The sequence below is a fragment of the Phoca vitulina genome, unplaced genomic scaffold, assembly GCF_004348235.1.
Source record: "Phoca vitulina isolate PV1807 unplaced genomic scaffold, GSC_HSeal_1.0 scaffold4, whole genome shotgun sequence".
Classification (NCBI taxonomy): Eukaryota; Metazoa; Chordata; class Mammalia; order Carnivora; family Phocidae; genus Phoca; species Phoca vitulina.
The window spans coordinates 81,956,718-81,973,227 of NW_022589707.1; the positions used below are offsets into that span (position 1 = coordinate 81,956,718).

The window sequence follows — 16,510 nt, forward strand, 5'->3', positions numbered from 1 at the left end:
AAATGGGACAGGTCATCTAAGCAAAAGATCAACAAGAAAATAAAGGCTTTAAATGACACATTGGACCAGATGGACTTCACAGATATATTCAGAACATTCCATCCCAAAGCAACAGAATACACATTCTTCTCTAGTGCCCATGGAACATTCTCTAGAATAGATCACATCCTGGGTCACAAATCAGGTCTCAACCGGTACCAAAAGACTGGGATCATTCCCTGCATATTTTCGGACCACAATGCTTTGAAACTAGAACTCAACTACAAGAGGAAAGTCAGAAAGAACTCAAATACATGGAGGCTTAAGAGCATCCTACTAAAGAATGAATGGGTCAACCAGGAAATTAAAGAAGAATTAAAAAAATTCATGGAAACCAATGAAAATGAAAACACAACTGTTCAAAATCTTTGGCAGTCCTAAGAGGAAAGTATATAGCAATACAAGCAAAGGTGGTCCTAAGAGGAAAGTATATAGCAATACAAGCCTTTCTCAAGAAATAAGAAAGGTCTCAAATACACAACTTAACCCTATACCTAAAGGAGCTGGAGAAAGAACAGCAAATAAAGCCTAAACCCAGCAGGAGAAGAGAAATAATAAAGATCAGAGCAGAAATCAATGAAATAGAAACCAAAAGAACAGTAGAACAGATCAACGAAACTAGGAGCTGGTTCTTTGAAAGAATTAATAAGATTGATAAACCCCTGGCCAGACTTATCAAAAAGAAAAGAGAAATGACCCAAATAAATAAAATCATGAATGAAAGAGGAGCAATCACAACCAACACCAAAGAAATACAATTATAAGAACATATTATGACCAACTATATGCCAACAAATTAGATAATCTGGAGGAAATGGATGCATTCCTAGAGCATATAAACTACCAAACTGAACCAGGAAGAAATAGAAAACCTGAACAGACCCAAAACCAGTAAGGAAATTGAAGCAGTAATCAAAAATCTCCCAACAAACAAGAGCCCAGGGCCAGATGGCTTCCCAGGGGAATTCTACCAAACATTTAAAGAAGAATTAATACCTATTCTTCTGAAACTGTTGCAAAAAACAGAAATGGAAGGAAAACTTCCAAACTCGTTTTATGAGGCCAGCATTACCTTGATCCCAAAACCAGACAAAGACCCCATCAAACAGGAGAATTATAGATCAATATTCATGATGAACATGGATGCAAAAATTCTCACCAAAATACTAGCCAATAGCATCCAACAGTACATTAAAAGGATTATTCACCACGACCAAGTGTCATTTATCCCTGGGCTGCAAGGTTGGCTCAACATCTGCAAATCAATCAGTGTGATACAATATATTAATAAAAGAAAGAACAAGAACCATATGATCCTCTCAATAGATGCAGAAAAAGCATTTGACAAAGTACAGCATCCTTTCTTGATCAAAACTCTTCACAGTGTAGGGATAGAGGGTACATACCTCAAAATCATAAAAGCCATCTATGAAAAACCCAAAGGCGAATATCATTCTCAATGGGGAAAAACTGAGAGCTTTCCCCCTAAGGTCAGGAACACGGCAGGGATGTCCACTATCACCACTGCTATTCAACATAGTACTAGAAGTCCTAGCCACAGCAATCAGACAACAAAAAGAAATAAAAGGCATCTGAATTGGCAAAGAAGAAGTCAAACTCTCACTGTTTGCAGATGATATGATACTTTATGTGGAAAACCCAAAAGACTCCACCCCAAAACTTCTAGAACTCATAAAGGAAGTCAGTAAAGTGGCAGGATATAAAATCAGTGCACAGAAATCAGTGGCATTTCTATACACCAACAAGACAGAAGAAAGAGAAATGAAGGAGTCGATCCCATTTACAATTGCACCCAAAACCATAAGATACCTAGGAATAAATCTAACCAAAGAGGCAAAGGATCTGTACTCAGAAAACTATAAAATACTCATGAAAGAAATTGAGGAAGACACAAAGAAATGGAAAAACGTTCCATGCTCATGGATTGGAAGAACAAATATTGTGAAGATGTCGATGCTACCTAGAGCAATCTACACATTTAATGCAATCCCTATCAAAATACCATCCACTTTTTTCAAAGAAATGGAAGAAATAATCCTAAAATTTGTATGGAACCGGAAAAGACCCCGAATAGCCAGAGGAATGTTGAAAAAGAAAAGCAAAGCTGGCAGCATCACAATTCCGGACTTCCAGCTCTATTACATAGCTGTCATCATCAAGACAGTATGGTACTGGCACAGAAACAGACACATAGATCAATGGAACAGAATAGAGAGCCCTGAAATGGACCCTCAACTCTATGGTCAACTAATCTTTGACAAAGCAGGAGAGAATGTCCAATGGAAAAAAGACAGTCTCTTCAACAAATGGTGTTGGGAAAATTGGACAGCCACATGCAGAAGAATGAAACTGGACCATTTCCCTACACCTCACACAAAAAGAGACTCAAAATGGGTGAAAGACCTAAATTGACACAGGAATCCATCAACATCCTAAAGGAGAACACAGGCAGCAACCTCTACGACCTCAGATGCAGCAACTCCTTCCTAGAAACATCGCCAAAGGCAAGGGAAGCAAGGGCAAAAATGAACTACTGGGACTTCATCAAGATAAAAAGCTTTTGCACAGGCAAAGGAAACAGTCAACAAAACCGAAAGACAACCGACAGAATGGGAGAAGATATTTGCAAATGACATATCAGCTAGTATCCAAAATCTATAAAGAACTTATCAAACTCACACCCAAAGAACAAATAATCCAATCAAGAAATGGGCAGAAAACATGAACAGACATTTTTCCAAAGAAGAGATCCAAATGGCCAACAGACACATGAAAAAGTGCTCAACATCACTCGGCATCAGGGAAATCCAAATCAAAACCTCAATGAGATAGCACCTCATACCATTCAGAATGGCTGAAATTAACAAGTCAGGAAATGACAGATGTTGGCGAGGATGTGGAGAAAGGACAACCCTCCTACACTGTTGGTGGGAATGCAAGCTGGTGCAGCCACTCTGGAAAACAGTATGGATGTTCCTCAAAAAGTTGAAAATAGAGCTACCCTACGACCCAGCAATTGCACTACTGGGTATTTACCCAAAAGATACAAATGTAGTGATCTGAAGGGGCATGTGTACCCCAATGTTTATAGCAGCAATGTCCACAATAGCCAAACTATGGAAAGAGCCTAGATGTCCATCAACAGATGAATGGATAAATATATACATACACACACACACACAATGAAATATTATGCAGCCATCAAAAAAATGAAATCTTGTCATTTGCAATGATATGGATGGAACTATAGGGTATTATGCTAAGCAAAATAAGTCAATCAGAGAAAGACAAGTATCATATGATCTCACTGATATAAGGAATTTGAGAAAAAAGACAGAGGATCATAGGGGAAGGGAGGGAAAAATGAAACAAGACGAAACCAGAGAGGGAGACAAACCACAAGAGACTCTTAATCTCAGGAAACAAAATGAGGGTTGCTGGAGTGGAGGAGGGGGTGGGAGGGATGGGGTGGCTGGGTGATGGACATTGGGGAGGGTATGTACTATGGTGAGCACTGTGAATTGTTTAAGACTGATGAATCACAGACCTGTGTCCCTGAAACAAATACTACATTATATGTTAATAAGAAAAATAAAAACAAAAAACAAAAAAAATAAGGTAAGCAAAACGGGAAATAAACACAAAAATAGGCTCAAAATCATGTAATCATGTCAGTGTAAGTTAAAATCACAAGGAGATATCACTACACATCTATTAGAGTGCCTAAAATTAAAATGATTCACAATGCCACACATTGAAGGATGTAAAGCAAATGGGACTCTCATGTACTGCTAGTGAAAATGTGCAATGTACAACCAGTTTGGAAAATAGTGTAGCAAATCTTAAGAAATTAATCATAACACAGAAAACTGAGGAATTCCACTCAAGGTATTTACCCAAGAGCATTGAAAATAAATGTTCATAAGAGCTTTATTTACAATGGTCAAAAGATGAAAACCACCCAAATATGCATCAAAAGCAATGGATACACACACTGTGGTATATACAGGCAGTGGAATACTACTCATCAAAGGAGTATATATTGTATGATTCCAAGTATATGAAATTCAAGAAAGAGCAAATGAAATCTCTAATAACCCAAAGTTTGTGTTGGAAGAGAGAAGACTGACTTAAAGAGGCACCAAACAATTTTTTTTTTTTTTTAAGATTTTATTTATTTATTTGACAGAGAGAGACACAGCGAGAGAGGGAACACAAGCAGGGGGAGTGGGAGAGGGAGAAGCAGGCTTCCCGCCGAGCAGGGAGCCCGATGTGGGACTTGATCCCAGGACCCTGGGATCATGACCTGAGCCGAAGGCAGACGCTTAACGACTGAGCCACCCAGGCGCCCAAGGCACCAAACAATTTTTTGGGGTGATGAAAATGTTCTGTATCTTGACTGTGGTGGTAATTATACCAATGTATATACATATCACATCCCATCATAGTGTACAGTTCAAATGGGTGCATTTTACTGCATATAAGTCATACCTGAAAAAAGTTGATTTTTTATAAACGGATTTAAATCTGTTTCTTGATATTTCCCAAAAAGGAACAGCCACCCCAATCTCAATCTAACTCTGGTGCCCACATTCTTCTTCCAGTTCTTCAAATGCATCATTAGTCCAGCTCCACTTGGGAAGGAAGGGACTATGGTTAGAGCACAACAGAAATGTACTTAAGAAAAAGGGAGGGAGGAGGAAGAGGAAGAACTGGGTGGGAGAGATTGTAAAGAAGATGAGGAAAAATGGAAAAAGTGGGGGGTGCGGGGGAGAGACATGAAGAAGTAATGAGAGAAGAGATATGAAAGAAAGGAGATAATCTGATAAGATTATATGTGTGAACACATAGGTTATAAAGACCATACCAATATAAAGTATTAGTATTACTATCCAGGAAAGTTTTTAAAAAGTGTGTGAAATCAAGAAAATGAGAGAACTGACTGAAATGGTAATGAGATCTGGTATCTGTTTATTTGTTGCAAATAGGAGAGTAGTAGGTCTCAACTTCAAAGTTTGGATAGAAATAGGGATATAATATCTAGTCACTACCTCTAGTTCCTCCTTTTCATCTGCATCTATTTGCAAAGAAAGTTTTTCCAAAAAGTTTGGAACTTCCCAGCTCACTTCCCTCAAATTTCCTTAGCTCAGATGAGATCACATGTCTAAACAAATTACAGGAAAGAAAGAAACTACCAAGGCCAATCATGATCTAAGCCCTGGAGTAAGGGCAGAGCCCCTTCCCTGAGCCCAGGGTTACTAAGATGAAAACTCAACAAATCTTGAACTCTGCCAGAAAGGAAGAAGAGGGGGAAAAAGGATTTGGGAAGACAATAACGTATATTACATTGATGGAGTATAGATCCATATGTTTTGGAAACCAAATTAAAATGTAAGAGTTGGCATCCTGTTTTGAAAAATAAAGATCCTATCCAACCGCTCTTTCCTAAAACAGACAGACGAAAGAGGTGTTCAGGAATAGTTGCTGACAAATTCAGCATTTTCCTCAAGCAGCAGCTCTTGATAAACTTGAGAAGTTAAAAAACTGAATCTCCAGAGATGCAGACCATATAATTTAGGTATAGAGATTTTCCAAAGCAGATGTTACCAATCCCTGTAAATGCTACAGAAAAATCTTTATTAATCTCCATGTACCATCTCATTCTGAGCATCACGCCTTCTTAATGTACTCACCAGAATAAATTAGCCATAAGCTATATCCCTAGCTAACAAACTTGGCCATTTTGAGTTATATATGGTATTAACTAATTGGATTTTAGAGAATGGTTTGCCAGACAGAATGATACCAGGATTTTTTTCCAAAGTGGAATTATTTTAATATATTGATGTATTAATTTTAGTGTTAAAATGTAAATAATATAGATCACCACCACTGACCACTGAACATATTCCTAGTTGTGATAATAAAATTATATTATCAGCATTATCTTCCATTTAGATATGGTAGAAAAGTATATTTCTGATTCACTGCAACAGATTTCAAGTCTGTAACATAGAAATTAAAACAAATGAATAAAACTGCATCCTGTTTTACTGAACATGTCTCTCAGAATATCATTCCTGTTGTTTTCATGGCATTAAAATGTTAAACTCTGGGGGCGCCTGGCTGGCTCAGTCTGTTATGCATCTGCCTTTCCAGTGCCCCATCCTACATCTGACTCCCTGCTCAGTGGGGCATCTGCTTCTCCCTCTCCCTCTGCTCCTCTCCCCCACTCGTGCTCTCTCTCTCTCTCTCTCAAATGAATAAAATCTTTGAAAAAATAAAAAAATCAAATAAAATGCTAAACTCCATAAATATACCTACAATCATAAATTTACATCAAACACTTTTAGCCTATAGCTAAATCTAATTTACCAAACCAAAGACTGATAAAAATGTTGCATGTAGTTCTAGGCTTTTTTATATATAAAGTAATGAAGTATAATGGCATTGAAAAGTAGAACATCCCACCTAAGTTCCCAAAAAATATCAGACTTAGAGATCCAAATGCAATTCACTAAGAAGTAGGCTAACACCATTTTTAAGGAAAAGTCAATAAAATAATCCAGTAAAAAGAAAAAAAAGGTCAATAAAATAATAAGCCTGTATTTCTGAGGCACTCTTCATATCCATAATTTTTAAAACTTAACATTATTAATGATATAAATACTGGAACGGAAAAGAGGTTGAGAACTACTGGGCTAAGCATCCAAATGGGAAAAAAAAAAGACAAAAAACAAACCTTTAGAACCAAGAAATAAAAAAATTTGATACATTACTAGTCTGAAGAACCTTACACTAAATAAATCATTCCCAAATACTCATAAATGTTCCAGCAAGGGATGACAAATAGTAAGGTGCAATACAGAGCTTCCATAAGCATTAAATGACCATATGTAATAAAACATACACCTAGAAATACTACTGTAACTTTGAAATGTATGAAAATATTCTAAAGTTTACAGAAAGTAAGCTGTGGGCTCTTGGGTGGCTCAGTCGGTAAAAGTGTCTGCCTCTGGCTCAGGTCATGATCCCAGGGTTCTGGAATCGAGTCCCGCATCAGGCTCCCTGCTCAAGGGGAGCCTGCCTCTCCCTCTCCCTCTGCTGTTTCTTCCCACTCTCGCTCTATCTCGCCTTCTCTCAAATAAATAAATAAAATCTTAAAACAAAACAAAAAGTAAACTGCTTGTTTTGCCTGGATGTTATCCTGCTTTTTTTGATACGATGTGATAAAAGATAAAACCAGTAAAATAGGATCATAAACGCTGTGTGGTTATCATCTGTTAAATATAAACTTTAGTAACATTAAATTTCATTAATTAAAGAGGGGTAGTGTATAATTTTAATATGCTTATCTCTGTAACAGGCAAACCCCTACCTCAGCACAAGTCCACTCTTCTGAACATTTGGATTGAGCACGGCATCACCCCCACCTGGTGGCAGCTGAATCCAGTCACATACGTAAGTAACTTAGAGACCATCTAAAACAAACATACTTACTGAAAAGGTTTATCATCACAGGTGATTACAATATAGGTTGAAAAATGCATATTGAACTCTCCACATTGAAGTCACAAAAAAAACCTATGCGTGTATTAAATGCATTTAAGAAATCACCTCGGGCCTAATTTAATACTGGAAATAGTTATATGGCATATTTACAAATTTTCCTATCAGAAGAAAATTTTAGTAAGCTTGAAATAATAAAACTTTCTGAAATTTTCATCAACAACATCATCTTGTAGACATCTCAAAAAACATAAATCAGTTCAGTAAATTATCAGTCACCTAGTACGTGGCAAAGATTATATAAATCATACTTCTCTCACCTGTGCATAAATCAGAAATGTTTGCCCGTAAGTACTGTTTTACTAGATTGAGAAAATATCAGTTACAAAACGAAGAGTAGTGGGTGAAACAAACATACAGATAATCCTTTCCTTCTACATTAAATATTTCCCAAAATATTTCTCTGATAAATTTGGTTTACAGAATATTTTCTCATGATACATGGTACTAATGTATCGCAGCTTAGCAATATTACAAAACTCAGAAAACAGGACATAATAAAAATTAATTTCTATTATATCCAACTGCTTAATTATAACTTATGCTCGGTTATATTTTAAAAAATGATCTTTAAATGTTAAATCAATAAAGCTTTTATATAGAAGTTACTAACAACAGTCAACCAATAATCACAACATAAAATATATTACATAAACACGGTATATCTTAAATGTCATTTTTTTATCCTTTCTTTTTTTTAAAAGGACCCTGAGATCTACTAAAGGCAGCAATGCCTTTTGTAAAGTAATTGAATGATGCTATAGAGTTTAAGGAAAAGAGTACAGCACTGGTGGTTAAGAGGTCAGGCTCTGCCATCAGATTTTTACAGATATGCCAGGCATGTGACCTAGAGCCCACTAGAATATAAGCTCTTATACAGGGGAGGGCACTCCTTTTATGTTTTGTTCACTGATATATCTGCAATATCAAGAACAGCACATGGCACACATAGCAGGCATTCAATAAATATGGGCTGAATGAACAAATGAATTTATCTAAGTCTTATGGTGAGAAATTGAGTGGAGCTTTTTTCTTATCTTTTCATGGAAAATGCAGATGAACCAAGATGAGAAAGCTGGGAAGAGAGGAGACTGGTTTCTCCCATGGACGATGAGAATAATAATAATAACAATAATAATAACATCATCATTGTCATTATCAGTTTTTTTTTTTTATTTATTTTTTTTTTTTAAAGATTTTATTTATTTATTTGACAGAGAGAGAGAGAGAACAAGTAGGCAGAGAGGCAGGCAGAGGCAGAGGGAGAAGCAGGCTCCCTGCTGAGCAGGGAGCCCGATGTGGGGCTCGATCCCAGGACCCTGGGATCATGACCTGAGCTGAAGGCAGCGGCTTAACCGACTGAGCCACCCAGGTGCCCCTGTCATTATCAGTTTTAAGCTTCGTTTCAGATAAGGACATACCTTAAACTTCTCAAACACAAAAACTACATTTACTCATATTATACCAGGTTCCTACAAAGCTACAGGGCTTATGTGTACTGAAACCTAACTATTTGCTAAATAAACTAAATGAATCATAAATCATGATTTTCATAAAAAGACTAGAGAGAAAAAAAAAAAAGACTAGAGAGTCCACATGAAAGTATGCTCTGCTTATTTTTTTATGGAAAATTTTTTCTCCTCCAATCCCTACTAGTAGGATAAGTAAAAATTAATTAGGAACTAAAAATTTTTAAACTACCTAGAAATAAAGTTATCATAAAACACAATATATATGATGTACATATATTATTTTAAAACTAAAAATCTTTGAAAATATAAAAACAGACTGGAATGAATGAGAAGACATATTTCTGTTTAGAAAGCATCAATACTATAAAAAGATACAAAGCTTATCATATTAACATATAAATCTTAAGTATTTAAATACTAACAAGTTTCCTCCAGCAAGTGGGATTAGCAGAAAATCATTCTAAAGTTCAAGAGACCAAATGTATGACTAAAATTTAGGGAACACTCAAACTCCCAATTCATATCTGGAATATAACTGTACTCAGCACTGAGATACAATTTTAATTGGAAGCAGAAACCTGATCAATTTTACTGTGTCCTACACTTGGATAAAATAACGTATAAACTAAATAGGGACAGTCAACAACATGAAGCATAAAACAAGAAATAGAGAGTCAAGAGATTGGCAGTGACCAAGAGAGGTTCCCCATGACCCAAGACTTATTCAGAACTCCAGGTAAAAGTAGGCACATTATTAATGTGAAGATGTAAGCATCAGGCTTATCACACTTTGCGCCAAATATCTGAATCATACAACCAGCTTCCCTTGATCTAACTCAAATTCTACCAACAAGTCTCTGATTACAAATTTGTTTTTCCCTTTAATCCATCCAGAGAGAAAATTAAATGTGTTCAGCCCAACGAACAGCACATATCTCACTGCAAATTAATGAACAGTGTTCTGGATTATAAACCAGTATCCTGTGAACTTGGTTAATATGAAGGGAAAGATGAAGCAGAATCAAGAAAATTTCAGAAGGATGAGTTGTCGTTATAGTTTGTGAGAGCTCCAATCACCCCTACCTATATATGAATCCCCTATCCCATTTCTCCCCAAAAGCTGTGAAAAGAATGCCTATCAATGGGAGGAGGGGGATGAATTATGAATCATCTCTGCCTCAACTCAAGACTCACAAAAAGCTGGGCTGTGATCCCTCTATGGATCAACCCTTTTTCACTTGTATTGCTGGTCTCTGATTTGTTGCTCATTCTTTTTATGTATTTTTTCTTATTATGTATTTTTGTAAGTCAAATGAATGCCTTCTTTACAACAAGTCAGGCAATAAAATATCCATACACATTATTAATTCTCACTGTTGGCAAAATAAAGTTTCTAAGCCAGAAAAAGTGAGAGAGAAATAAACCCTAATTATGGTAACTTCACAAGGTAAATATTGGCTCTTGGTAGTCATGACTCTCAAAAACACCTAGTAAACTTTAAGATAATTAAAGATTCATCGTTTAAAAAAAATTCCAAAAGTAAGGGTCTAATACAAATAAGGAGAAATAAAATGTAAGGAATCTAAATGAAATCACAAGTAGAGAGGAACTAGGTTCAAACTGAATTTCTCAACAACTCCAAGGCAACTAGTATACAAGAAAAGATTATCTACCTAAAAGCAAATTAGTACAGATTTATGTCTTCCATGTTCTCTCTACAATTAAATATTCTATCAAAAACTAATGATGTAATGTATGGTGATTAACATAACATAATTAAAAAAATACATTTAAATATTCTAATCCAATAGTATCCAGCAGAATTTTAACATTTGATAACACTAAAGCAAAGGGTATACTAGATTCTTTACCAATGAGTATATGGTGGATAGGTCAAGTTGTCTATATCATGGGTAGAATACCTCATAATGCTCCAAAGGAGAAAACAAATAATGTTGATTGTGGAAATGTAGCACTTTCTGGTTTCACCACTATAGCTTCGATTCAACGCAGAAAAAGTACAAATGCATTCCATGGAATAAGGAAACCTGTTACTCAACCTGATCTAGATACACTGATACTACAAAAACCTTTTCAATAGTTTTAATCTTAAGTAATTTCAGACACTAATTTAATTTGTAAGAAGGTCCCTTCCTCTGGTTCACAATGACAGCTTACCAAGCTGCTCAAAAAATTCTGAAAAGATATCAAGCTTATGAATCATGTAGAGACCCTGATTTGATGGGCTAACAACAATTTTAAAGGGTAGTTGGTACTAAAAATACATTTTTAAGTACATTATCTTGCCGATGCTCAAAAAAAAATGTTATCAATTTGTAGTAAGCCCCAACTAAATTTTCATCTAGTCTTGGGACTCTTCTTAAAGAAAAGCATTAAATCAATGATACAATTTAATCCTGAAACCTACACTAAGTAGTTTTAAAAAATCATTGCAGAACAGTCTGCCTGAAAAATTCCAAGTATGCCTGCACTAATCCTGCTTATTCTCAGTAAGACACTAGTACAATTTTAATTTTTATTTCCCTAATGCCTAATGATGTTGAGCACCTTACAGGCACAGCTGCCATCCACTTTGGTGAAGTGTCTGTACAAATCTTTTGCCTATTTTTTAATTGCGTTGTTTGTGTTCTTACCAAGGTTGTAGAGTGTTCTATATATTCTGGACACTAGTCCTTTAGCAAATACATACTTTGCATGTATTTTCTTCCTGTTGATGGCTTGTCTTTTCATTCTTCTAATAGTATCATTCAAAGAACAGAAGTTTTAAATTTTGATAAAATCTAATTTATCAGTTTTTCTGTGTGTGAATTGTGCTTTGAATGATATATCTATGAAATCATTTTCTAATTCAAAGTCACAGGGGCGCCTGGGTGGCTCAGTTGTTAAGCGTCTGCCTTCGGCTCAGGTCATGATCCCAGGGTCCTGGGGTCGAGCCCCGCATCAGACTCCCTGCTCCGCGGGAAGCCTGCTTCTCCCTCTCCCACTCCCCCTGCTTGTGTTCCCTCTCTCGCTGTGTCTCTCTCTGTCAAATAAATAAATAAAATCTTAAAACAAAGTCACAGAAATGTTCTCTTGTATTTCCTTCTAGATTTTCTATAATGTAGGTTTTACATTTAGGGCTATGATCCATTTTCAGTTAATTTTTTTTTTTTAATATGAAGTGAGGTATGACTACAAGTTCACTGTTTCGCATATGGCTATCCAATTGTGCCAGTACCATCTGCTGAAAAGACTACCTTCTCCCTGCTAAATTTGTCAAAAATCAGTTGTTCATATAAGTGTGGGTCTATTTCTAGACTCACTATTCTGTTCCATTGATATGTTTGTCTATCTTTTTGTCTTGTTTACTATAAGTTTTTGTAGTAAGTCTTCAAATCAGGTAGGGTTAATCTTCCAACTTTGTTCTCTTTTAAAAGCTTTGTCTATCTAGATATTTTGCATTTCCATATGAATTTTCAAATCACTTTGTTAATTTCTAAATAAAAACCTGTTAGGATTCAGATTATAACCATATTGAATTCATATAGATCAATTTAGGGAGAATGGATATCTTAACAATATTAAGTCTTCCATTTCACAGACAAGGTTTATTTATTAATTTATGTCTTCTTTCACCATTCACAATGTTTTCTAGTTCTCAGTCTATATGTCTTATGAATCTTTTGTCAAATTCAACCTAAGTATTTCATATTTTTCATATTATAATTGGCATTTTTGAATTTCAATTTCCAATTGCTTGTTAACAGTAGAGTATATGGAAATAAAACTAATTTTTGTATATTAATCTTGTATCCTGAAATCTTGCTAAACTCCTTTATTAGTTCAAATTTTTTGTAAACTCAAAACAGAGTACCACTATACATCTATTAGAACGGCTAAAATTAACAAGACTGACTATTACAAGTGTTAGCATGTGGAGGAAGCACAATTTTCATATACTACTGGTAGGAATGTAAAATTTTACAACTACTTTGAAAAACACCTTGGCAATTTCTTAAAAAGTTAAACATACATCTACCATATGATCTAGCCATTCCATTCCTATGTATTTATCAAAGAGAAATGAAAGCATATATGTCCATACAAAGACTTGTACATGAATGTTCATAGCAGCTTGATTTGTTATAGCCAAAAACTAGAAACAACCCAAATATCCATCAACAGGCTAATGGATAAGCCAATTGTGGGATATCTAACAGATGGAATACTACTCAGAAAAAGAAAGGAAGGAGCTATTGATACACACAACAACATGGATAAATCTCAAAATTAACTGACTGGAAGAAGCCACAAAAACACATACAAACTGTATGATTTCTAAAGTGCCAACTAAATCTACAGTGACAGAAAGAAGATCAGCAAATGCCTGAGGAAGGCTTGCCAAGTGGCAGGAGGAAACTTTTGGGAGCGATAGTTATGTTCATTACCTTGATGCTGGTGATGTTTCGTATCAAAACTTACCAAACTATACATTTTCAATATGTGCAGTTTATTGAATGTCATTTAGACCTCAATTTAAGAAAAGGTACCAATATAAAATAATTGTCACCAGGTACCAGAATATACTTTTTATATTGGTATATAATTCAAATACCATAAAATTCAACAGTTTAAGTGCACAATTCAGCAGCTTTTCCATATATTGATGAGGTTGTGCAACAATCACCACTATTTAATTCCAGAACATTTTCATCATCCCAAAGAGAAATTGGTAGCCTTTAGCAGTCACTCTACATTCCCTCCAGTCCCTCAAAATATACTTAATTTCCAGATGACAATGTATTTCGTCTGGTCTCTGCAATCCAACCGTCAAGACCTTTCAAGTTTAAGAGATTATTTTTAGTTAATTTCAAGGGCCTGTGTAAACACTACTACTCTTCATCATTTTATTCTTTCTAATGAGAATCAGAACCATACTGATATAGACACTGATAATTTCAGAGATGTTCCAATCATAAAATATCATTTTGTATATATGTGTAATTGTAATACTGATTCCCAAGTTATTACTTTTATTAACATATTAATTCCAAAAGAAGAAACTTTATTTTCCTCTTGGCTTCTCCTTATTATCAATGCCAGGGTTGGCTAAGACTGAACCACAGTGGTGAATGATGAAGAGATGATGTCTTTGCAAATTTTGAATGGTATATAATCTGCAAAGGTTTAAAAATTTAAGTTAATATAATCCATTTTGAGATAATTCCACCATGAACTATATTTTCTCAACAACTATTCACCATTTAATATTTTAAAAACTTTGGATAAAGCCAATGCTTCATTGGAAGGGTAATGGGTTTATACTCTACACTGAACCAACTCAGAACATTATGATTGATACTTGTGTCTGTTTTTTTAAAAAGAAGACATCACCATTTGCATTACAGCATCTGTTTTTTCTAGAAAAAAATGACAGTCATAATCAAAATCTAGCAATTTTTTATTATGGAACAGTGTCAATGATGACAAATATACATAATAAACCTCGGAATAATTTGTGCCTGTTTTTAGTGATTCTATTATCCTACAGATTATTTTTGGAGCAAAGAAATTAAATGTGATAAAGCAAAAAATAAAAGCTTATACTAGAATTTTTACACTCCTACATTTAGCACATATTGTGAAAAAAAACACTCAAGCGTTACTCACTGATTAAAAATTAACTTTTTAACAGACTTTAACTATAGAGAACAAACTGATGATTACTAGAGGAGAGGTGGGGGGGATGGGTTAAATAGGTGATGGGGATTAAGGAGTGCGTTTAGCTGTGATGAGCACCCAGTGATGTACGGAAGTACTGAATCACTATATTATACACCTGAAAATAATATAACACTTTATGTTAACTAACTAGAACTTAAAAACTTAAATTTTTTTAATTTAAGTAAATATTAATTTTTTATATAATATATTCCAAGCATACTAAATCACAAGTTAGATATATTCCCAATGATGTGCCTAAGCAATGTATTTGAGCGTTAAAAATTGATACTGAAGTATCATTTATGAAGGAGGTTATACTGCTTTAGTAAAAAATATGGAATAAGCATTACAACCTGACTATGTAATTGAAATATCAAAGATAGAAAAATGCAAAAATAACATGTAATGCATATCTTTCTGATATTATTTTCAAAGCATACCACAAAGAGTAAGTAGACTCTTGATACTTGAATTGGATATCATCAAAGACCTCCGGACCTACAAAGGTACAAAATCACTAAACACATCCACTTCAGAAGAATTACAGAGTACCCAAAGAAAAGAAGAAAACCACAAAGCCTCATTAAAATGCAGGTGTTAGTTCTATGTACACTCAGTAGCTATTCAAAATTTTGCCTGAAATATGAACTATATCATCATGGACCTTGCAGCTTGTTAACAGTCAAAACCATGAATGTTAAACCCTTGAATGTCAAGAGTCTGTTTTAAACACTTGAAAGATGAATGAGCATATTAAGAAATGAATTCAATAAGTCTTCTAGGCATAATGTCAACATAGGATTTGTCACCTAAAAAAAATTTCTCCTACAGAAATGAAAATTAAGTTCACATGAAAACCTGTACACAAATGTTTACAGTAGCTCTATTCATAACCACCAAAAACTAGGAACAACATAAACTTCCTTCAGTCCTTGAATCAATAAACTGTGGTAAAACCACACAATGATATTCCACCAAACACCAAGTAACAAACAATGGTATAAATAAAAACTTGGATATATCTCAAAGGTATTATGCTGAATACAAAAAGCAGCCTCAAAAGGTTACATACTTTATAATCCCATTTATGTGACATTCCCCAAAATATAAAACTAAACTGATGGAGAACCAATCAATGGTTGCCAAAGTTAGGGGAGGAGGTGAGACTGTAAAGGGATAGCAGGAGGAACTTTTTGGGGTGATGAAACTTATTCTATATCATGACTGTGCTGGCGATTACATGAACCTATGCATGTGTTAAAATTCATAGGCGTGTACACCCAAAAAAACGGCCAATTCTACCGTATGAGAATTTAAAAAATAAACAGCATTTCTAAGAAATCAACTAATTTTATTCACCCATTTTGAAAAGCGTGACAATGTTGTATATGGCCAATTATTAAATACATTTGTTCAATAATATTTGTTACTGGTGATAACAAAAGCCAACAAATCAAGTGACTGAAAAATCTGTAAAACTCTACTAATTTTTTAATCAAAAGAGGACTTACCAAGTTCATTAAGACTCTGAGCAGCTTTTGTTATCTCTCTACTCCCCCCTTGCAGTTGTCCTTGGAGTCTCTTAGTGAGATATAAGATGCGAATTATTCTCCGAAGCAAATCACAGGCAACCTGTGTAAATATCAAAATAAAATAAGTAAGTGTAATCAATCCATGAAGTTTCA

At 34.9% G+C, this 16,510-nt stretch overlaps 1 protein-coding gene across 1 annotated transcript in view; it reads right to left on the reverse strand.

The window, feature by feature from the left end:
- The window catches only part of COG5 (component of oligomeric golgi complex 5), a 303,390-nt gene that overhangs the window by 247,126 nt on the left and 39,754 nt on the right, over nt 1–16,510 (reverse strand). The window contains exon 6 of the mRNA XM_032402369.1: nt 16,337–16,457. Coding sequence (XP_032258260.1) covers nt 16,337–16,457 — 121 coding nt within the window. The remainder of the gene's footprint in view (nt 1–16,336; nt 16,458–16,510) is intronic.